Source organism: Protopterus annectens, chromosome 1.part0 (assembly GCF_019279795.1).
Source record: "Protopterus annectens isolate FY-2018-M chromosome 1.part0, PAN1.0, whole genome shotgun sequence".
Classification (NCBI taxonomy): domain Eukaryota; kingdom Metazoa; phylum Chordata; order Ceratodontiformes; family Protopteridae; genus Protopterus; species Protopterus annectens.
The window spans coordinates 1175114181-1175139052 of record NC_056725.1 but is presented as its reverse complement, the minus strand read 5'-3'; the positions used below and the strand labels follow the sequence as shown (position 1 = coordinate 1175139052).

The following is a 24872-nucleotide window of genomic DNA, read 5'->3' as shown; positions in this document are numbered from 1 at the left end:
AGTAGCATTAACAAATATTTAATGCTACATAAAGCAGATTTTACATTCATTCAGGAATCCCACTAAGTAACAAAAGATCTAAACAAATTAACCTTTAAGGATTATAAGATTTTGGTAAGTTCAAACTACTATGACAAAAGAAGAGGTGTCCTAACTTTACACAGAAAATCAATGAAAATTCCAGAAATAGTTGACTTGTACTCAAGCAATGATGGTATGCTTGCTTTAGTCATACTAAAACTAGATAAAAATATATACATGTTTGCAAACACCTACTGGATACCAGGTATTGGGAATTTAAGAAGGGTGACCTATTATATTGGAATCAGTTTCTATCAGTTAATAAAATAGGTTCTGCAGACTATTTGATCAGCATATAGTTTGCAAAATTGCAATTGGCTGGACATCCAAACTTGCAAGGATTTTATGCAAACTAAGCTCGTAACCTCATTAGAAGCATACAGTAAGAGTAACTTAAACATCTTGGATTTTATCTCAACAATTATTAATAGCTCACCCAAGAACACTTCATACATATCTGTTATTTATAAAATTCTCAGAAATGATTTTAGCGAAACAGATGTTTCTTTTTGTAATTATTCAAGTGAAGTTAATTTTATTTATTAATTTATTTATTTAAATTTGTTGACCGGGAGTGTCCGACTAGACGTAGGTCCATTTTCAGCGGAGGCCCGGGGAGAAAAGCTTTTACATTGGATTACATAGTGATTAACAATTTACATAGCAATTACTTACAACATAGTTACAAATGAAGAACATAGTACATCAGTAGACAACTAGAATCTTTATCTGTAAAGTGCATACCAGACATTAACAAATGTTACAAGAAGAAGTTTGTGCTGTATAATAAGTACTGGCTTATGAGCATCTGAGCTTGCTATAATCAAGGTAGTTAGTGGAGTGGAAAGAAAGGTAGTGGTTGGATGGGGTGGATGATATTAGAGTGGGAGTTGCAAGGGCATAGCCAGCATGTTTTTAGTTGTGCTTTTAGTAAAGTTTTGAAGTGGGTGCATGATGGTATGGAGGTAATTGTGGGTGGGAGTGAGTTCCATAATTTGGCTATGGCGCAAGAGAATAGTGCTTCACCAGCAGAGTTATTGGCTTTAGTGATCTGCAAGTGATTTTTGCTGCTGGATCTTAGTGGTCTGGTGGTGCGATAGGGTTGGAGTAGATTCTGGAGGGATGGGACATTTAGTGGATGGTTTACTAGTTTGTGGGCGAGTGAGAGTTGATACCACTGAAGGAGGTGAGGGAGTTCAAGCCAGCCCAGTTCAGCAAGTGAGAGACAGTGGTGACTACGGTAGGATGCCCCTGTGGCGAATTTGGCGATTTTGTTGTAGCAGGTCTGTAGCTTGTTTAGATCACATTGCCTTAGGTTGGTATATATTGGAGAGGCATAAAGTAGGGTGGAGATAAGGTGGGAATTTGCTATTGAAATCTTTGCTGCTTTGGTGAGAAATTGCTTATTTCTGTATAACGCTCCTAGTTTTTTGTGGACTTTTTTATAGTCATGGATATGTGAATGTCAAATTTTAGTTTATTGTCTATTTCCACTCCTAGCAATTTGGTGTGTTCAGTTGAGTATATAGTGGTGTTGTCTTTTGCCGTGATGTTAAAGTGAGAGTTGTTTTGAGTATGTTTGGTGGGTTGGAAGATGAGTAGTTTAGTTTTGTTTGGGTTGAGTATTAATCGGGCATCGGATAACCATGTTTCAACAGAGGAAAAGGCTTCCTGTGTGACTTTTTGCAGTTTTGGTAGGGACTGGGCTGAGCAGATGATGGTCGAGTCATCTGCGTATTGTATGAGTGTGCCATGTTTGGTGGCAGAGGCTAGATTATTGGTGTAAACAGAGAAGAGTAGGGGTCCAAGGATGGATCCTTGGGGAACCCCTATGGAGACAGGTAGTTGGGGAGGTATGTCATTTTGCCATACAACGGATTGTTGGCGGTCAGACAGGTAACTCTGAAACCAGTTGGTGACCGATTGTGAGAAGGATAGGTTATTGAGGGCAGAGATAAGTTGTTTGTGTGGGACCATGTCAAATGCTTTAGATAGGTCTAGGAAAGTAGCAGAGGAGAGATAGCCATTGTTTTATACTGAAGGATAGTGTTAGTAAAGGAGAGTAAGGCAGTGGTGGTGCTATGGTTTGGTCGGAAACCATGCTGAGTACTGGAAAGGAGGTTGTTAGTAAGGAGGTAGTCTGAGACCTGAGAGTGTATGCATCTCTCTAGTATTTTGGAGAGTGGAGAGAGAATAGCTATGGGGCGGTAATTGGTTAGTTCTGTGGAGGGTCCGCCTTTGTGGAGGGGAATTATATGTGATACTTTCCACAGTGTGGGAACGTAACTTTCTGACAGAGATTGGTTAATCAAGATGGATACTGGGTAGGCCAGAGCATCAGCTGCAATTTGTAGGCATTCACTTGGGAGGCTGTCTGCTGCTAATTTAGTGGGTTTAAGTTTAGTTAAGCGTTTTTTTATGTTGGAGGTAGGTACAGGAGAAAAAGAGAAGGCAGTGGGAAGATTACTAGTTGAAGGTGTGGTTTGGAGGGGAGGGGGGTTGTGTTGTTTAGCTAGTGATAGTATGGTTTGGGTGAAGTGTGTGTTGAATGAGGTAGCAATATTTTCTGAGGAGTGAGGGATGTTAGGAGGAGGGGTACTGACTTTACCTGGGTGGAGGATGGAGTTTATGGAGGACCAGAATTGTTTGGGGCTGTGTTGTGAGGAGTCTAGGGCAGACTGGTAGTATTGGGATTTGTCCTGTTTTATTAGCTTTTTGAATCTATTGCGTAGTTCTAGGAATTTCTGTCTAGCTGAGGGGGTTTTTGTTTTGCGCCAGTGCTCCCAGGCCTTATCCCTGTTTTTCATTTCTGACTTAGTGGTTTTCTTTAGCCATGGGGAGGGTTGTGCTTTGGTTCTGGAGAATCTTATGGGGGCATGGTAATTAAGGATGTTCAGGAAGGTAGTATTAAAAAATTCAACTGCATCATCTAGACTGAGGTACTTTAGAGGATGCCAGCTACATTCTTTGAGGGATGAGATGAATGTGAGTGGGTTAAAGTTTAGTTTTTTACATATTTGACGGTAGATGACAGGTTTAGCTTGGTATAGGTATTTTTTGAGTAGGAATGTTGGGGAGTGGTCACTGAGGCTATCTGATAAGCAGCCTGTTATATATGACTGTGGGCTCTTACTGACTAGTATCCAATCCAGGGTAGTGTGCTTGGTGGAGTTTTTATTTATCCTGGTTGGTGATTGGACTAGTTGAGTGAAGCCATGAAGGTGTACATGATGGGTTGGATTGTTGCCAGAACAGGATTGCCAGTCAATATTGAAATCACCTAAGATGATAGTTTCTTGGGGGAGATGGTGGGTAGACCAGCTGAGGAGGTTTTCTAGGGGAGGGATGTTTTGGCCAGGTGGGAAGTAGCATCCAATTATGTTGATGGTTTTGTTTTGGTTAATTTTGAGGTTGGTATATATTATTTCTTCATTGCCTATTTGTGGAGCTAATGATTTAATAGACAAGTATTCTCAGAAAAAGATAAAAGAACTTTGTTTAGAGTTGGTAAAGGAACCCACATGTTCCCTGTTCTGGCATGTATGCACATGGAAATTTTTACATAGATGTTTTTTCACTCCACATAGACTAGCAATAATGTACAAGAAAGATGAAATGAAATGCTGGAGATGTAGACACCCCCAATGCTGGCTGGATACATATGGTTGTTAATTGTAAAATAATTTCCCCATTTTGTTTAGACTTTAAATGTCTTTGTAAAGCTCTATGGAATGACAACTGTACACTTTCTGACTCCCTTATCCATTTCAATGTTCTTGTTCCTGAAGTCATTCCTAAAAACCAAACAGTTTTACTATGGTCTATCCTCTCTATAGCAAGGAAAATTGTTACTAAAAATTGGAAATCCCAATATACTCCTGTCTTTAAAGTTGAGTTTGTTCATCTTGTGAAATACATTTGTAAGAATGAGATTGCTACTATAAAAGCAAGGACTAACAACACAACCCATCATTTAATTGCTTGGACAAAATTATCTAATCTGTTAGAGAAATATTAAGTGTTCTCCTATGTATATTGCTTTTTAGTTGTTATGAACATTGTATAGAGTTTATGTGTTTTTTCTTGTTACTATACTGTTAAGTTATGGCGTTATAAAATGAACAAAAACATTTTGGAAAAAAAAATCCAGAAGGCACGCAGTCAAATATAGGTTGGTCAGATCTGTGGTTTCTAAGCTATTATAATGGTAAACAGAAAGTGGTCAAGTTTATATTAGCAAAAGTGAGTATACATTCGTTAATATAAACTCGATGTTTTGAACGGCGATCGAGGTACAGTGAGGATCGGGTAATTTACCCTTCTCCTCAATGTAATGCGATCTCGGTTTTTGTATATATAATAACCACGGGATGGGGGTGCAGGGAGGTGCTTGCTCCCCTGAAGAAACATAAAAGGACGCATGGACTTTCAAAACCGGACGTTTGGCATGTGGAATCTTATTTTCATTTTTGATAACGTATTTCTAGCTTTTTATGGAAAAATGTTCTGCCTTTCAACCTTTTGATAGTAAGCCTATAGATATGTGTGTGCGTGTGTGTGTGTGTGTGTGTGTGTGTGTGTGTGTGTGTGTGTGTGTGTGTGTGTGTGTGTGTGTATACTAAAAAAAAAAAAAAACGCAAAACAGTTGAACAGATAGCCACTCTCTAAGCACCATAATGCCCTCCAAGGTGTGTGTTATTGTGTAAATAAGGTCCTTCCTCTGTGGCACTGGACCTCACCCCTGGACTGACATTATTTACACAATAATGCACACCTTGTCCTACATTATTGCTTGCATAATGTCACTGCATCCAAGACTGAGAGCTCCTACCACAGTCGCAGTATATTCTGCATTAGTACATAATAGACTTACAGAGGAGAAATCATCAACTGCTCATAGGTTCATAGGTGTTTACTAGGCTAACGACCACAAGGGCCTTTTTAAGCCTAGCCATATATCCCATATTAAATCAAATGAGTTTCCACTGGGAAAAGAAACACAGGAGGTATGTTTAGACAGGAGTTCAAAAACAAGCTGCAAACCTCAACCTCAAATGTCTTAACATCCTGAGATTTGTGGTAAAAGAAAAAAAATGAAACAAAACATCTAAACCTATTCCAGACAGATACAGAAAATGCAGAGATTCACAGCAGTGGTGGTGAGGAGAGCAGACACTAGAAGAAGCATTTTATATGTGTGTAACATGAACATCACATCTTAAACCACATAAAAAGTACACGGAATTAACTGATTGTTTGGGAAAGAGTCAAGAATAAATTATATGTATCTGTAGTGAATTTCACGGCAGGCAACTTCTGCACAACAGGACACTACATTTTATGAATGAGCTTTGTTTTCAACAGAAAACAGTGCATTTATTGGATGGTTAAAACATATAGAAAAAGAAAGAACATATGTGGTGAGCATGTATGTGAAGTCAGGCAGTGAAGTGCATCACATAGGGTAATACATTCCAGTCTATTTAGCAGCTTCTGTATAAAATTATTGAGAAACTCTTAACACAAAATCTGTGAAGAACAGCAAGTGCTCATGGTCAGTCCATTCAGTATAAATAACCAGAGTATGTAAGAACACCACCACGAACCAAAAAATAACTCCAAGTGACTGATAATCCAAGAAAACGCAGCTCCGATGTTAACAGTTCAATAGTTTAATAACACGAATCCTCACAAAGCACGTAAAACACATAAATTCACCACATGAATCCACAAACAGTAAAGGTTAAGCGCTTTCATCTGCTGGCACAGATTTCATCAGAACCTTGAATAATACTAAGACAATTGCTTATAAAGCAGTTTAGGCGCCAAAAATAATTGATTAATAGGCTTAATTGCAAGGCTACTCAACACACTCAATGAATAGTAGTGTAATCCTGTACTGTGAAAATATGTATTAACACTACATTTAACCTACTAGGGAATGCACTAAGCATCCTGATACATACATTTATAAAGTGCATAGGAGCTGTAATAACAATAGAGTTCATCAAAAATATCATACATATGTCTAATGTAAAGATCTATTTGCACATTTAATACAATGATAAATCCCACATAGTATAATTTAATAAATACATTGATAAAATTTTAAAAATATTTTAAAAATATTTTAAAAATTCTTGAAAATTTTATAAATTTTATAACACCAAGTACCAACTAAATACGTCGTGTATATGCTTAGTGTATGAGAAATGAAAAATGATATTAAATAATAAATATATAATGTGTAAAAATAGAATATTAAATGTAGAATATTAAATGTGATAAAAATGATGATCTAAATATAAGCATGTATAAAATGTAATGGAGGCTAAAAATGTATATGTACCAAAGTGAATATACAAGAAGTAAATATACAAGAAGTAAATAAGAAGTAAATATACAAGAAGTAAATATGCAAGAAGTAGATGTAATAATGGAAAAGGGGCACCCAGGAGAGTGGATGTGAACCTATATTCAACTATCCAAAATAAGGAAAGGTTTTATGCTAATGTAATCATTTAGACCTGGTTGTGTAGTGGCATCACATAATATTTGCCATTTGCTTTCTAAAAGTGCTAAAAAGCATTTCCAATTACCTGCTATAGGAGTGTGATCTATAATGTCAATGATACTAAAAAGGAAAGAATGTTCAACACCTTTTTCTAGAATATGTCTACTTAAAGCATTGTTGGAATCCTGTTTCCTAATTTTATAAGTATGCTCATATATTCTAGTCCTGAATTTCCTTTCCGTCTTTCCAATGTAGTAAGCATCACAAGCCACACAGGTAGCAATATATACTATTCTAGAGGTGTTGCAATTCCCCCCTTTGCTATATATACTGTTGGCAGTGATGTTATTTAACTTAACAACTTTGTTTTCATTAATAAACTTGCATTGCTTGCAAAAAACACATTTCCTAGTGTATTTAGTTCCCATGACTTCTCTATTATAATCCTTTCTCCTTTCTAAAATCTTTTTGATATTTAAAGAAGTTTTGTAAACAAATTTAGGTGATTGTCCGACAATATTACAAATCTCATCTGAAGTTTTAAAATGTGGATTCATGTGGTGAATTTATGTGTTTTACGTGCTTTGTGAGGATTCGTGTTATTAAACTATTGAACTGTTAACATCGGAGCTGCGTTTTCTTGGATTATCATTCACTTGGAGTTATTTTCATTCAGTATAAATACATAAATATAGCCTAGAAAAGAAAATAAATAGCTTAAAAAGCTGCAAGCAGGCATTACTGAATGTATGACTGGTGCAATGCAAGCATGGCCTACCCACAATATTGCCATACTGTTCCTATTTGTATGCACTGTGCAACACAAATGTATTCATTCACTTGCTGGAGCTAGGTAAAGCAATGTGTGTAACCAACATTAAAGTGGCTGTTTTATTTTTGTATAAAGTACATCTCTCAGCCGTATGCCAAGTTGCACATCTGAGCATGACTTCCACTTAGGTTTGGTGTGACATCAGGTTGCTAAGGGCAACTGTTCATTAATATGTACTGCTGCTTAGTGCAGGCTGCTGGCCTGACTGATTAGTTTTTCATAAAGTCTCCATTTGGACCCCTGTTTTTAAAAAAAACTGATTTGTGGTTTGGGATTTAGCTAGTGACACATCACAAGCCCTTATGGAGCCAGGCAGAAGGTAATTTTTTTTTGAATTTGTCCCGTAAAGAATATGTACGTAAAACTGACTTGAACTCTTGGATGTAAATGGTCTTATCAGACATGCCAACAGGAATATGTAAGTTTACAGGAAGAACCACATTGAAGGCAGCCTTATAAACCTTGATCACTGGTTAAGAATTCTGCTTCAGATATATTTTTCAGAAAAATAAACACAAAGTGTCCACAAGTTCTGAGACATTGTACATGTTAATTCGGCTCAACATTTTCATGCAAACAGAGCTGCCTCAGATTACTACGTAACTTTAATTTGTTTTGCCTCTTATGACTGATTTTTATTTATATCATATGTAAATGTTAAAAAATGTATTTGATAACATTCTAATGTAATAAAGAATTGCCTTTTCTACTTGTATCTTAAAAACTGATTTTAAAACAGATGCCTGTTTTGCAAATAGTCAGTTCATCCAGGAAGTTTTTGAATATTCCTGCATTGCAGTGTTGAAATAGCTGGTGGCCTGATTTTGAAACTGCAGTTGCAAGAAAATATGTGCTGTTTTATCCTTACATTACAATGGGGATAGTGTGCCAGGGCTGCTAGCTCCTGACATCCCGAATTTGGCAAATGTACAGCTTTGTGCAGAGACTGTCTTCCTGTAATAAAAAGAAGGACACCCCACATCATTATAATTTTGTTCACAAATTATAAAATAAATTGCACGTATACTTGATCAGTAAGATCTATTTCAGTTTCACATAAAATGATGACATACACGTCTGTGTACTGAAGGGAAAAATATATTTATATCTATATATATATATATGTGTGTGTGTGTGTGTGTGTGTGTGTGTGTGTGTGTGTGTGTGTGTGTGTGTGTGTGTGTGTGAAATCTCTTCCCACCCCCTCCCCTCCAATAACATTACCACAGGAGTGCATTTAGGCTCTAACTGCTGTTTTTACACTAACTCTTAAGTCAGCATTGCAAAGCTGGAAAATATTCATGTATTTTCAGGAACCAGAATATATGTTAATATATAGATAGATAGGTATATCGATCTAATCTATCTATTTAGTGTATATATATATATATATATATATATATATATATATATATATATATATATTCTTGGGTATACTATACATGATCGAAATTACAGAAAGCCGAAACCTATATGGCCAAGACCATATGTTCGACTTCCGCAATTTTGAACATGTACAAATAAAAAAAATACACAACACTAACTCACTTTCTATGCCCCCCACACCCCCAGTAACTTTACTATACCAACTCCGAGATCGCACTACAGTGCGGAAATGGAAATATTTCCATTCTGCACTGCACGGAGATGTCCGTTACACATGGTCGGGATTTCAAAAGTCGAACATATGGTCTCGGCCATATGGGTTTCAAATTTGTGGCATTTCAACCATGTGTAGGGGACCCTACATATATATATATATATATATATATATATATATATATATATATATATATTTGTGTGTGTGTGTGTGTGTGTATATATATATATATTTATGTGGATCTACTTCAGAAGATTGATTCAACAGAAGTCGAACTACATGTGATCAAGACCATATGACTGACTTTTCAAAAAGTCAAACAACAGAAAACAACAACATTCTACATTTTTGAAGGGGGTCAAGCCCCCCCTTCAACCCCACACCTCTTGCACATCATATGTACACCATCTCTGAGATCGCACTACAGTTGGGAAAGGTAAATTCTCAGATCCCCACTGTACCGCAGTCTACATACAATTCAGCATTTAGGAAAGTCGATCGTGTGGTCTCGACCATATGAAGTTCGACTTTATTTGAGTCGATCTTCTGAAAGGAACCCATTTATATATATATATATATATATATATAATATATATATATATATATATATATATAATATATATATATATATATATATATATATATATATATATATATATATATAAACTTTGCTTAAAGAACAGAACACAGGGTGGAAGTTGCAATCAGAGTTCTTTGCTATGCTTCTCCTTGTAGAATACTAATATAAATTCTTTAGACTTAGAACTGACAGTTTTATGTAGCACATCATTTCTCAGTGGTGAAATTTAAAGTATTACCATGAGGTGCAGTCCATATATTATGACATGTAATTACTGGCCTGAAGCATTTCTTGAAGGACAGTATGGTTATTATGTGGACATATTAACAGGCTAGTCATTCTGGGGCAAAAGCACAATGTTTCTCTAAATCTGCTCCTGCTTCAATGCCTTTTTGACCTTAGTCATTATCAGTGACCTGTAGGGCAAGCTGCTTTCTTTGGTTTTTGCACTTCACGTTATTGTCTTAACAAAAATAAGTAAATAAACAAAAAATGAGCACCTTTTCTACGGGAAACATGATAGAACACTGTATAAAACTCATGCACCACTCCATGCTTTAGTCCCCTTTAAGGTGGCACTGCTAAAGCAGTAGGTGTCTCCTGCTTCAGCATGTATTTCATCCTTCCTTGTCCATCACAGCATCAGCCACACCGTACCATGCCCTACTGACAAGTGCACTACCCTGGCTATGTTAGCAGCTGCATGAAATTTTCTAATACAGTATCACTGAGTACTGTATTGTCATGGCTTCTCTAGTTTAATTTATATAGATGCATGGGGTTTCTAATACCATGATGGGAAAGGACCCCATTCCCAAGTCAGGGTATAGTTAAAGTTCATGAAATTTGTATTTTTGGGGAATCTATCAAATGTTTATCAAATACTTAGGCACTGTGCTGGATAATTCTTTATTCCTTGATTATCATATAAATAAAACTATTAAAAAATGTTACCTAAACATTGCGTGATATGTAGAGAATTAGAGCATACCTACTGTCTAGTGCTAGAGAAAATTTAACAAACTTTTTTTGTTTTTCAAGTTATTCTATTCATGTTTTATATTTAATGGACTATCAACAGGACACCCAAGCAAACTAGTGAGCGCCTATAACAAACAGGCCATATTTACAGTAATGACACGTCCAAAAGCACTATCTGAAACTTAATTAAGGATCTTAATTAGTGACCATTCACAAATAATTTGAACTCTCTGCAGTTCCACTCTGTTTCAGCAGCTGCACCCTTTAAATTTGACAACAAAACTGCCTTTCACACCAACAGTAAGACTGCGATCAACAGAAGGAAATTTGTTGAAGTAATTTCAGAGTTTCAGTCACTATGGCGATTTCCTGATTTATAATTACATCTTCTCTGTCTGGAATACGCTACCTAAGGTCCTTAGATTATACTGCACAATGCTGATGTTCAATAAAAACTTGTTAGCCCTGTATGACCAAGTTTATTTATAACTGTAAATATGCCCATACTAAAATGTGCAGTTCAGTCTGCATGCAGATACAGTTGTCAAACAATATACTTTTCTGCTAAGTCAGCCTAACTGCCATGTTTTTCATTATTCAAGTGAATGTATTTATCTTTATGGTACCGTAGCTTATTTAATGTATTCTTAGTTAATATGCCTTTTATCTTTAAATGTATATGAGATAATCATGCCCTGCAAATGTCCTTCTATTCCTCTGTTGCAGTATTCTTTACATGAGGGAGTTGCCTGCCAAAATGACCCAATGTCAGCCAGTATGCAAAAGACTTTTACTGCTTAGGGGTGCGTTCTACATTACACATAGGCTGCTATCGGATGTAGGCCATAAAAGCGACGTGCGCTCGCAACATCCTCAGAACTTCTTTGCCGCCAGTCTGAACACTTCACCCGTACATATGGTCTGCTCACCGAAATGGTTACTGTCTCACCGTTTCAGATAAGTGTCCTGTTGGGGAACCCTTTCTTTGTTATTTCTACTGTGGTTAGGTTTAATGTCATCCAAGAAAGGGAAATGCCAATGTGGACATCAGATTCTACATAAAGACAATCACCTGCAGTGTCATTTTTGTATTGGGCCTACCCAGGACCATAGATCTTGCCCTATCTGCCAGACCTTTGTGCCTAAAACATTGCAAAGTAGGTTATCTTCCCTTTTGATATATTTGGACAATCAGTGCTTGGAATTCCTCATGAAAAGTGCTATGGCGGGACCATCAGGGCCTGAGGCTGAGTCGCTTGTGAAGCAGAAGGCCAAGAAGCCTAGGCCTGAAGCTTCAACTGCACCTCCAGCATCGGACCGCTCTCCTGAGGCAGTTGTTAGTCCAGAGAAATGTTCAGCCCCTACATCCGTTTCACAGGCCTAGCCAGTAATGGAGGTCGCCTTGGATCAGGAATTCAGCACGTTCTTGGAGGTACCTTAGGCATCCACTGTGGATGCCCAGAGGGAACCTAGACTTGTGATCACCAAGGGCCCCAGGGGATCTCTCAAATATTGGTTACAATGGAAGTTAATTCCAGTATTATAGAATCTAGGCCTACATCTGGTTATCTGACATTACATAGAGCTAATCTACATGCCAAGAATAAACAGAAAAATAAAAACAAACATTTGTCACCTCCCACAGATCCACAAAAGGATTGGCAAAACTTTACACAGGAGATTTTCAATGCCCTTATGTCCCATAGGCCTCCCCCAGGGGTTTCAGTACCAGCCACACCCTAGCTTACCTCTCCTCAGAAGAGGGTTAAGGGAGAGGCTTCTCGTGAAGAGGAAGAGCCCTCAGAGGGTGAGTCCCTAGCTTATTCATCTCAGATCCACTCCCTGTTGAATTATGCATCTTCGGATGAGGATTCCAATGGTACTGACTCCCCAGTAGAGGAAATTACTTACATTGAGACCTTTGGTAAGATGAGGGAACATTCCAAATGGGACAGTTGTGCGATGTCTGAAGTACAAAAATGTTACTATGAATTCCTTCAGGTAGATACTCCTGTTCCCTTAGCCATACCTCCTGTCCCACCTGCATTTTTGGATGCATCTGCATCTTCCAGTAGGACTCCTGATTCCCAGCTTCCAGCACCTAAGAAGCCAGACAGATTCTACAAGGTGCCCGAAGACTGTAAGTTTCTTTTCAAAGCCCCTTCTGCTGACCCTACGGTCATTATGGTGGCTTTTGATAAGCCCTCAAGGTTACTTCCCTTTCTGCCCTCTGACAAAGATAGCAGACATATGGCGAGGTTAACCAAAAAAGTATACAATTCTGCCACCATCGCCTTTAGGGCTATCGATTATCAAACCCACATGACTAAATAAATACATCTGTGAACTCTTGTCCCAACTTTCTAAAATTATTTCAGATTTGCCAGATAGGAGAATAAGTCTTTGGCCTCATCATTGATTGGGGCATCCTCTCAGGTGGCCCGACATTGAATAAAATGTAGTTATGATGCTGTGGAGGCTTCAGCTAGGGCAGCTGCCACAGGTTCGGTCCTGAGAAGATTTCCCTGGTTGAGACTTCAACTTTTACCAGAGGACATTAAATACAAATGTACAGATGCTCTTCTGGACAAGTCAGTCCTGTTTGGGCCTGCTGCTGCTGACTTGTTTAAAACCTTATAGGAGAAGGGTAAGGAGATGCAGGAACTGAAACACATCCTGGTTTCCCTGTGCCAAAATTCCAAAGGAATTATCCTTCTAAACCAGTGTTTGTTAGAAGGCAGTCACAGCTCCCTCCAGCAAAGGCTACAAAGTCTGATAAGAGACCTCAGCAATTTAGGACTCCCCAGCAACCCCCGCCCCTCAAAAACAGACCTTTCCAGACAGACCAGGGTCCATCTGACTATTTGGACCCCAAACATCCCCTTTTCCCTTTGCCTTTCTCTTTCGACTCCCACTTGGGAAAAATTTGCACAGGATTTTTGGGTGCATAGAAAAAGGGTTATTTCATGGTCTGGAATTCGCTCCCATCTTTCAGAGGCATCCCACAAGCACCCAGAGAGCAGCTGACACATTTTCCAAAGGTGCTGCAAGACCTGTTTGATCAGGGCACCATTCAACCTGTTCCATCAAACATGTCCTGTAGATCTTTATGTATGTTGTTTTTTTTCCTTTTTATGTTGTTTCTTTTTCTTCTTTGATGTACTTACTATTCCAGTATCTTGTCTTGTTTATTTATTTGTAAACTGTGTTATACACTTGCTTCTTTGTATATACTTTCTGTTACATACTAAAGTTCTTCTCACTAGGCCTCCACTGAAAATGGATCGGTTAAGCAGGTCAGACAGCAACAACAAAATAAATAAATAAATAGTCTTTTATTCCTATTTCTGTATCTGTCTAACTCATAATTGTTATCTTATTTCATAAAACACAATCATCATTTACTTACATTGCTCCAATTTCACTGTTCGTACCCATGTTTTCTGTATATAACACATCAGGCTTTGAATAACTTATACCCCTGTTCCCCACATCTGTGACATTGTTTCAGCCGACATTAATGAAATACACAGGCCCTCTCATGTCCTTACTGTATTACATTTGAAATCATTGTTATTTCTTTCCTCTTATGTGCAGTTTAGCTCTTTTCTCTCTAGTTCCCTACCCAGACTCTCCTCATCCAGTATATATTTAGTTAATTCAATTAATTAAGATTTAATTTTGTTGTAACCAGTACGTTACTGGCTTTAAATGGATCCCTTCTTTGTACCAGCCATGGTTACATAGCTGACTAAAGGCTTAATTAGCAGTATATCATATTTTATATGTTTTCCCCACAACATTCTAGTAAATAACAGTACAGAATGAGACACTGTATGTTCAGCTGCTCCACATGTATTACAGCCAGTATGTCCCTTATCTTGAATTCTGTCTTTGGCAAAATGGCTTGCAAAGGTCATGTACTTGCTGAAGAGAGTCTCATCACATTTATCCTGCATGTACAGCATTCCACTTCTGTATTGTCTACTGTCAGTCTTTGTGAGTTGCTTTACTGATTTTCTCCACCAGCTACTCCATTTGGTGTCCTGTCTACATTTTTGGCATAGTGCCCTGTTTTGCATGCCAAGTGCCTTGCTTCCCTTTGTTCTAGCACTCAGTGGTCACATCTTTTTAACACCTTTGTCAGTTGTTTGCAGATATGTCCATCCTGTTGCTTATTCATCCTTGACATCTGCATCGTTTTCTTTATGTCCGACTCTGTTTCATTGCTACCAAAATGCTCCTGTCGTCTGGTCCTTCCCCAGCTCTACTTACTCATAGTCTGTGATGCCCTCCTTCATAGCTTTACCATAAAATACCTCCACCAGAAGAGTAGCAAAGTGTCCCCTTTATTCTAATCAGCTTTTCTCTTACTGCTTGCAAAATACCACCTCAGTTTACCCCCTGATATCAAGTCATAGATCTCATAGGACCTACTCAGTGAATAACATAAAATATTCAAATAAATAAGCAAATGTAGACAGGGCCAGCCTTTGGTCATCTGGTAAATTAGCAAAATGGCTCCACAGCACCCCTCCCACACCATCTAGTGTCTCCATCCGAATCTACCTACATCATCCAGATTAATTTTTTCTTCCATTTTCAAAAAGTTTATCTCACTCTTCAGAGTTTTCCAGTATTTGTTCAACATATTTTAATTAAACCATTTTTTACTACAAAAAATTAAACAAATAAATATTGGAAAAGTGCCCCTGCTAGAGTAGTGCCCTAGGGGGGGCCACCTAGTTGGCTTATGGCTAAGACCAGCTATGAATGTAGCATGCACTTATAACATTTATACTGTTTGCATACTAGTTATTGAAATTGCAGGTTTTGGGTTAAACTGTATTAATCTCACAAGATGCATTATGATGGTGTTTCTGTAGGAAAACACAATTGCAAAGGCATGTTCTCATACCTTTCAACTGTCCAGATTTTTGCAGAATGCCCAGAGTTATGCCGCATATTTTTGGTCTGTTTCATATAAAATGTGTGGGTTTTCTGACAAATCATTGAGGACTGAAGTCACCAAATAATGACAGACATTTGAGTTTTAGACTTTATGTTAACACAATAAATGCTATTCTTGCAACTTTCTAAATTTTTAACAGCAACACTTAAAGTCTGTCTCTATTTTTGGTCCCCTCATTATTCTTGGATTTGTCCAGATTTCTTGTGCTACGAGGTTGAGAGGTATGCACATTCTCTGTGCTTAGCCCATGTGAGAGTTCTGTATCTTATTTAATTTTGGAGGTGGAATCCTCATCCTATACCACAGATGAGCACAGTGTGGGTCTAGAGGAAGTGGTATGATGTCAGTGAGGTAAGGAGTTATTAGTGGGTTAAGGGGCTGTTTAAAACTGCACAGTAACTGTTACCCTGATGGAAAAGGTAAATGCTATAGTCTGATAAACTGCTTCATGAGATTGTGTGGCATTGCACTTTGAGTAGTTTATTATCACCCGGTAGATAGATTACACAAATAAAGAATATAACCTTTACACCCTGTACACATACAATAGTATATTTCTCCAGTGGGTATATTCATGATAGAAGCTAGAACATGTGTAATTAGTAAAATGCTAGAAGTGTTGTTTATAATAACCAGTTACCACAAGTGACTTATTGTCTTATTGTGGTAGATGCTATATGTGGATTACTGTATACCACATTCATAAATTAACAGAGGCATGATGCTGCCCTTACATTTGCAAATTATTTCATAAACATTTTGCTTCTAATCTCTCCTTCGAATGAGAAATGTATGTTTCGTAAATGCATGTGATCTTTTCTAGTGTTTTTACCAATTACCATAGCACCTGTTTTCTGGTGTTTGTACCAATTACCGCAGCACCTGCTGCTTGGTGAAAGGGTGCACAGTGGTCTATGCATGGAGCATACCTTCCTCTCATGGGTAATGAGCTTCTTAAAAGCCTCACTTTCCTTGTGACTATGGTACTCTCAGTAAACTCTGAGTCTCCACTGTTACAGAAGTAATGTCTTTTTCTCAAAAGACAACATTCAGCTGTATACGAAAGCATGAACTCTATTTATCAAACTCACTTGAGTGTGTTCAGCTTGCAGTCAGTTATCAGTTTTACCTACTGCCCGTGCCCTGGCATGTGCTGTGGGTTAGTTCGGTGTACTTGTTTTCACATTTAACATGAATAATTTTAGAGGATTCCTTTAAATGCTATGTTTTATAACTTGATCTTCCCAGCAACTATCAGGGACTGGAAATGGCCAGAAGGGAAGCCGGGCTTGTGATTGACTCTCTGTGTGCAATCGCTATCTGCAGCTCTGGGCGGGCTGTGTGTGTGTGTGTGTGTGTGTGTGTGTGTGTGTGTGTGTGTGTGTGTGTGTGTGTGTGTGTGTGTGTGTGTGTGTGTGTGTGTGTGTGTGTGTGTGTGTGTGTGTGTGTGTGCGCGTGTGTGTGTGTGCGCGTGTGTGTGTGTTTCAACCCCCCCAAGTTACAGTGGGGTTTTTAGTGGTTTCATTATTTGCAAAACTCGTTTACGTTTGTGTGTTGACACCTTTTCTGATCACATTTCTGAGTGTTGATCACAAAAGATTCACGCTTCAGTCAGGCAGCCAAATATAAGATGTTTGGCAGTGTTTATCACAAGCAAAAAGAAATACTGTTGCTGTGGGTCATAACTGGATGATGCAGACTTGGGGTTTATTGTTAAGCTGAAGCTGCCTGTCAGTGGTAGAACATGTATTCTTCAGGAGCATGTGGAACCGCAGCAACTTGTTTAACATGTAGACCTTGACATACATAACATGCCTCATCTCATGCCCTTGGTTCATGAATAGGTTGTCAGCGAATTCAGCACAAGGGTAGCACATCAGGGTCAAACTTTTAACTTTGACCTACTTAGTTCTTCTTGAGACTTCTGTCAAGAATAAGGACTTACATAAATTCCTTTATGACATTTTTACCTTCAGTCAGATGGTAGCCATGGTCAAAAGTGTTTTTTTCTTTATAAATAAGCAATATCACATGGGCTTAACCATAATGACTCTTGAGGGTTTGGCTAAATTATTTGTCTTTATGTTTTCTTAACTGATTAAATGCACTACAATCTACATAGGAGCTTCTAGAAACAACATTTGCAAAGTGTAAATGGTGACCAAAGTATTGATAGGGATTCCACATACTGGACTTTCTTCTTCACCTTGATCTGCGGTGGCTGTTGGTCAGGTAAAGATGTGCTTCTGTGTTCCTTCAAATCCCCAGTTGTCTGAATATCTCATGGTGTCAAGTCATTACATCATTACTGTCATAACCTGCATTTTTAGAGATTTGTGACCTTCACTCTTTAAAGGGGGATTATATACTGTTCTGTTACTGAAGGATATAAGAAACCAGCTATAAAAGATAACTTATTGAAGATGAATTCTTTGAGGTAACATTCAGAAAAGATCTAAAGCATGCTAAGGCTTCTCTGACATCCTGATTACCTAAAAGATTAACATAACATATGTTTGGAAGAAATGTATCACATAGACCTAGTCTGAATTTACTTAGACACTGTCTGTATACTTTACAACTGCGAGCAAGTCTCTCAGGCAGACCAAACCATCAAGTTCGCCCTGAAAACAACCATATCTAGGGGCTCTTATGCAGTTAAAGCTGACTAAACAAATACATTCAATCTTAAATAGCATTTTTTAGCATTTTACATTTTCTAATTATTGTGTCACAGTTAATGCTGTCTATACAGTAGCTTTAAAAATATGATAGAAATGAACACCTATTTATGTACCTGTTTGGTTATATACATATCTGTTAATAAAGCTGTGAGTTTTGTGTATGTGAAGATGGAATAATGAGCAAAAAGAATGCTTGTTTGAGAAGAACACTTGCCTTTTTTTTACTGTTTTCTTTGCAGTGTTTTAAAAATTGTGTGTGTGTGTGTGTGTGTGTGTGTGTGTGTGTGTGTGTGTGTGTGTGTGTGTGTGTGTGTGTCTAACTCCTGGAACATGTTTTGCCTCAGATTCACACTTTTAATCCATTCTAATGAAGAATTGTATATGTGATAATCCAATTATTTCCCAGCTGCCAGATTCTATACCATACTAAACCACGTCCCTGTTTTTAAATTATACCCTGGCTGATGTATTCATACCTGGTAGCTTTTTTGTTGTATTCACTTTAATTCAATACAAACACAGTTATAATTAGTGAATGCAGAATAAACTTGGTCTGTTTTTGTTTGTGAAATAATTATCTTAGTTTGTGTACATCCTTATCAAATCAATGTCAAACATATGAAAACGTCTTCGTCTTGAGATGTAAAAACGTGTCTTCATCATGAAAATAAGCAAATGTTTCTTTATCTTGATGACTGGCTCTTTCTTAAGAAGTGCATTCTTACACTTATAAAAGCCTTCTGTTTTTTTGCAGAAATGCTAGATCCAGTAACTTTTAATCAAGTTTCCCATAATTCCCTTACTCAGCTGCCCCATCTTGTAGTTTATTAGCTTCATTTTAGACATTTGCTGCTGCAGACCACATTTTCACACCAATCATATCAACAGCATTTTTATTTCACTCTTGTAAGCGATTAAAGACTGATGTCAGAATCAGCAGTGCTGTAATACTGACAGCAAAAAATAAATCACAGTGGTAACAACCGTTTTGGAACACCTGGTGTCAAACTGTTATTAGACATACTGTCTCACTGTAAAGCTTTACACATAATGTCATACTAACTCATAACACTGTGTGTCTTAGTGAATATCATATGCAGTCGCATATGTCAACATGGGCAGACAAATGGTTGAGTTGTTGATTGCCAATTTATGAACAATTTGCTGTGCTAATATAAAGAATAATGTGAAAAAGGAATTAAAATGCAAAACTCTTAAGTATCTATTATATGATGTTTTACCTGAAGCAGGAATATCTTCCTAATTCATAATGTTTGATTTATGTATTTATTTCAATAGAACTGTTTTTATCTGTAGTTTATTTATGGAACTTTTTTTAACAAAACTTGTATATTTTTGGAACTACTGTTAGTGTAAAGGAAGACATGATGTTCTTTTTTTGTTTTTGTGTTTTATAGAGGGTGACTCATTTCCTAGGAAACAATTGCAGTTTAGTCCTCCCCCCAACCCCAGTAACAGTGAGTACTCCTGTCTTAACTCCTTGAATCCTCACCGTCAACATTTTGCTGTTTTTGTTTCCATGTTTTGTCTTACTTGTGCCATTTTGACTAATTTTCACTGGTTATATGCCAGTTAGGGCCATTAATCCTGTTACTATGATAAAGGCCAGTAATTACTGGAATAAATGTTTGATATAATGTGCAACATACTGGGAAGGTCCATATACTTGTGTGATTACCCTTCATCCCAACCCTTATTCCCCCTAGCCTATGGTAAAAGCAGTCAGTGGATGAATGTTATTGTCCCTAATGTGAAACATTTCACATGCCTACTGTTTCTGTTCTGCAGACCATAAGGGACATGTAAGAATTCTGACTTTAATTATTCTCTTCTGGTTTGTTTTGTGTCAGTCTACATGCTATGTATTCGCAAAGTTGAGAGTTGCAAGACAAATTCTGTACAACATTTGCTTCATCAACAAATTATACTGTTTTAATGAATCTTATAAATGCGCAGCTTTGAGTTCTGCTTGCAGTCCATTTTCTAACCCATTGTTGTAATTCATCAAAGAAATGCATGAAAAATGAGTGCTAAGTGAGCCGTTAACACCTTTCTATTTCACTGTTTACCATAGCAAGACTGTGTCAGCAGGGATGCCATCTATGGTATCAGCTGGGGATGGCAGGTGCTGGTAGAAGTCAAGAGTAAAATAAGTGCTGTCATATGTAAAATATTCATCACCAGCTAGAGAAAGTAAAACAGGAAAGCAATAAGTTACACTTAAATCTGTCAGGTGGAATTGGATTTTCGATCTTTGCCATTCGTTTACAGTTTGGTTAATTTCTTGTATATATTATTTTTTTCTGTTTTCTGTGTTGTTTTTAGCATGCTTCTACATTAGAATTGGTTATGTTCATTTTTTGCCATGTGGTTTGCCTGTTGTGTACTGTGTTCCCCTGTGGTTAGGGTGTATGGTGACTTACTTGGGTTAACATGTGGTCTTTTTGTAACACTGACATGTATCTTGGTGGGTCTAAGGTTCCAGACTGTCTTTGGATTTTGGTCCTTTTGTTGTAGCCTGTCTCTGTGGGGGATGAAAGTTGACTTTTGTTACATCAAGTTTGCTTATACTGGTTGGCTAGTCTATCATATGTTACTCTCTGTTTTGCTGCATTACATTACATAGATTTTTCAGTCATGATTTTTGACCCTTTGTTTTTATTATGTATATATTATTTTTGTATGGGTAAGGGTGTTACTTGAAAAGTTGATCTGATGAAGTCCAGTTGGTGGACAAAAGTGTTTATGGTAAATAAAAATGGAGTTATTCTCATGATTAAATCTGCTCAAGGTTATTTCTTCAGTACTTTTATAGAAAAAGAGTTAATATCTGAAGTTTTGGGTTATTTATCACTGTTACTTCTAATTCTGAGTGTAAAAGTTTTATTTATTTTTTTTTTATTTTTCTCAAATAAGACAGTGAAGGCAGTCCGCTGTATTCACGCTGTGGACAACTATCTCCTCGCATCTCTCTGGTGGTTTATGGTACAGAATATCAGATGTGGGGCAGGATGGGTATGGAGTGTTGTCGCACACTTCTAAGACTACTCTGAAAAACTTGATATAGTCTCTCTCTCCAGTAAATTTTTCCTTGGTATTTCAAAGGAGCATATTTAGAAAATATAATAAAGGTTGTCAGCAGAAAGTAGCTAATGGGAATGTAGCTGAAGAAGGCAGACACGAGTAGCAGAGTTGTGCTATATTCCACTCACAATCTCAGAGTAACATTAATGGAACAGCATGGATGCATCATGTTACAAGGAGCTTAAAGGACAAGTTTGGTAAAAGAGCACACCAGGCTATAGACAATTTCCGCTTTATTCTTTGTGTATGAGTAAGTAAATGTATGTGTTTGTTTTTATATTTGCATGCATTAGTGCCTGTATGTGTGTATGTGTTTGTGTGTGTATCAAAAGTCACCATTCTTTTTGTGCAATCCATAGTTATTGATCTTGTAATTGATTTTTTAAAAGGGGAAGAGCAGTTTCTGAGATTATGCTGTTTTAGCATCTGAGTGCCATAGTATTAGTGTCTAGATCATACCTGAAGAGAAGATGCTTGACTAGCCCTTCACAGACTTTATTCCCATCTAAACAGCAGGGTGATAAAAGGTCAACTTCCTGTTGTAAAGGTGAATCTACTGTATGCTACTTTGCGGTCAGAGACCTTGATGTAGATGTTAAACTGTGAAGGGAATGATGGGTCTTTCTTCTACTTGCTATTTGCTGAATTTGTTGCTGTGTCTTTATATCCATTTTTACGGGTAGCAGTCACTGACCAGCAATGCTAATCTTTAGCGTAGATACTTCTTCTTCTTTCGGCTTTTTCCCGGTTAGGGGTCGCCACAGCGGATCACTGTCCACTCATGATTGGCAGTGGAGTTTTACGGTGTTGAGTTGCCAGCCTGGCGCCCAACCTTCCACAGAAGGCACACACATGCACAAAATATCTGATCAAAGCTGGTTACAGGTCTGCACCAGTGTTTAAACTGGGACTGTAATGCTCAGAAAATTCTCATATCACAGATTTTCTGATGATGAAATTGTTCCTTCTGCTGCATGACACTGTTCTGTAGCAGTTCAGTGGAACATGGTAATGGGTGACATTACAGATTTAGGCTTTGGCAATCTAACTTTTTTAAGATTCTGCAGAACACTAATTGTGATACATGTTCATGTCAATAAGGTACTGTCCTACTGTTTTGCATTCTAACTACTGAATATATTTGAATTACACTGACAGTTTTGTCGTAATTATGTAGGTGAGAAATAAATGTGGCTGCAAGTTGCAAACAGTCTCAGTGCTGATTCTGACCTAAAAATTCTTAGATTCATGCCTTTAAGCCTTCAAGTGATATGCCTCCTCTTCTCTAAAAAGACGGTTACTCATGATAAGTTGGACTGTGTGTGTGTGTGTGTGTGTGTGTGTGTGTGTGTGTGTGTGTGTGTGTGTGTGTGTGTGTGTGTGTGTGTGTGTGTGTCAAACCCCTGGAACACGTTTTGTTACACACCAATACAACATCATTACCTTGAGTGCATAAAGCATTGGTCCACCAGTACTCAAAACAACATTAGTTTCAAGGAAATCTCATCACAAAATTCAAATAAATGTTTTTTGCATGGGAGGCCAAACTACACCCCTTAATACCCTCTTCATTATTAATCTCATTCCAAGACTGACACTGCTCCACGAAAGAACATTAATCTGATAAACTTAAAAAAGTGCTCTTTTATTGACAAGCTGGTATCTCAAAGTAAGAATAATACAAAAATTACAATTGAACTAAAAAAAACATTGTTACCATGAGTGTACAAAATATTGGTCCACCAGTGCTCAAAACAACAACAGTTACAAGCAACTGCATATCACAATAAATTTCAGTTAAATGTTTCTGCAGAGGGGCTTCCTACTGAAATACTGGAACTCAATGTCTAGTGCTGACAAGCCGGACAAAAAGACCGAAAAGAGCTAATCTTGAAAATCACTCTTCTCCTTTAAACTGATTTTCCAGGGGGTCAAGCCCCCCCCCACACCCCCTGAACATATATATATATATATATATATATATATATATATATATATATATATATATATATCAACTCTGAGTTTGCCATACCTGGAAGAAAAGGGAATATTCTGAGAAATGACATCTCACACTTAGTACATGTAAGTCCATTCTTTCTGCCATTCAGTCTCTACATTTCAGGACTTGCTGTAGTGGGTACCAACATTTCCAGTGGTTACCTTGTAGGGGAGGCTCAACTCCACCTCTTATACCCTCTTCCTTGTTAATCTCATTCCAAGTCTGACGCTGCTCCACAAAAGAACATTAATCTGATAAACTTTTAAAAAATGCTGTTTTACTAAGAAGCTGTGATCTCAAAGTTAGATTAATACACAAATTATAATTGAACTAAAAAATATGTTTCATCTTCATCTCTTATAAAGTAACTGGAAGGGAAAAAACAATCTAACCTGAGCTCCTGAAATAAAATTATATATGTTTATTTCTGTGTATATGTACAAGCAACTGTGTGTGTGTGTGTGTGTGTGTGTGTGTATGTGTGTGTTTGCTGTGTGTCTATGTTAAGGACTCACTAGAGACACCAGTATGTATAAAATGGAAGTTTTCTCTAAAAATCCAAAGGATAAATCAGCATAATAGCTCAGGTTGCTTCCAGTTCAAAATGAAAATAGAACAGTTAGGTTTAAGTCCTACACAGTCTCTTCAGGAAAGAGACTGCCATTTAGAAGTCCTAGACTATAAGCCTCAGCAATGCCATGTTCCCACCTCTGTAGTCCAGGTGATTCCTCAAGGTGTACTCCTCAAGTTAGCACCATTCAGCTGTTGCACTCCATAACTTCTGGGCCTGTCTCTCAACCCCTCAACTTATTTGCTTATGAATTCTGAACAAGGCCAATAGTTCATAGGTTCATAGGTAGATACTAGGCTATCGGCCCTAGGGCCTATACAAGCCCAGCCAAAAAGGTACCCTGGCTTTTGCCATCCAAGAAAATTATTTTCCTGTGCCACTGTCGAGCAGAGCCACAGAAGTGATCCCCTGGATGAATTTCCTATTTCCCATCCAATCATCAAGGTTTTTCTTGAAGAGTGCTAATGAGGAGCTTTGTTTGATATAGATAGGTAGTTTATTCCAGAGTATGGGAAGTCTCTGGGACAGGAATCTATCCCTCCGGCATGTTCTGTTTATTGTGGTCACAAGGTTTAGGTCCCTAGAGCGTGTAGCTCGGAGGGATTGGAATTTCTTTAAGTGGAGCATGTCCAACAGCTCTGGGTCTGACATAGCTTTGTATGTTAGGCAGAGATCACCTCTGAGTAGGCGATATGCGACGGAGTAAAGCTGGTGTTTTTTGAGACGGTCTGCGTAGGGCATCTGTTTGAGGCTGGTAATCCTCTTTGTGAGGTATTTCTGCGGCCTTTCCAGTTGTTGTAGATGTCTTGTGAGGTACATACCAAAAGGGGCATTGTACTCTATAATGGGTCTAATGAGTGAAGAGTAGAGGGGAACAATGACCTATTTTTTCTGGATGAGAAACCTTTTGTGATGAGGTGTGCCACGTAGAAGGATTTCCTGACTACTGTGGT

At 37.8% G+C, this 24872-nt stretch overlaps 1 protein-coding gene across 4 annotated transcripts in view; it reads left to right on the top strand.

Moving 5' to 3' along the window:
- LOC122796729 (sine oculis binding protein homolog) overlaps window positions 1–24872 on the top strand; it is a 1221885-nt gene that overhangs the window by 979751 nt on the left and 217262 nt on the right. For 2 of the 4 annotated variants that reach the window (XM_044065461.1, XM_044065438.1), the window contains one exon: window positions 19663–19722. The exons of the other annotated variants lie outside the window; for them this stretch is intronic. In XM_044065461.1, the coding sequence (XP_043921396.1) occupies window positions 19663–19722 (60 nt within the window). The remainder of the gene's footprint in view (window positions 1–19662; window positions 19723–24872) is intronic. 4 annotated transcript variants of the gene reach the window in all.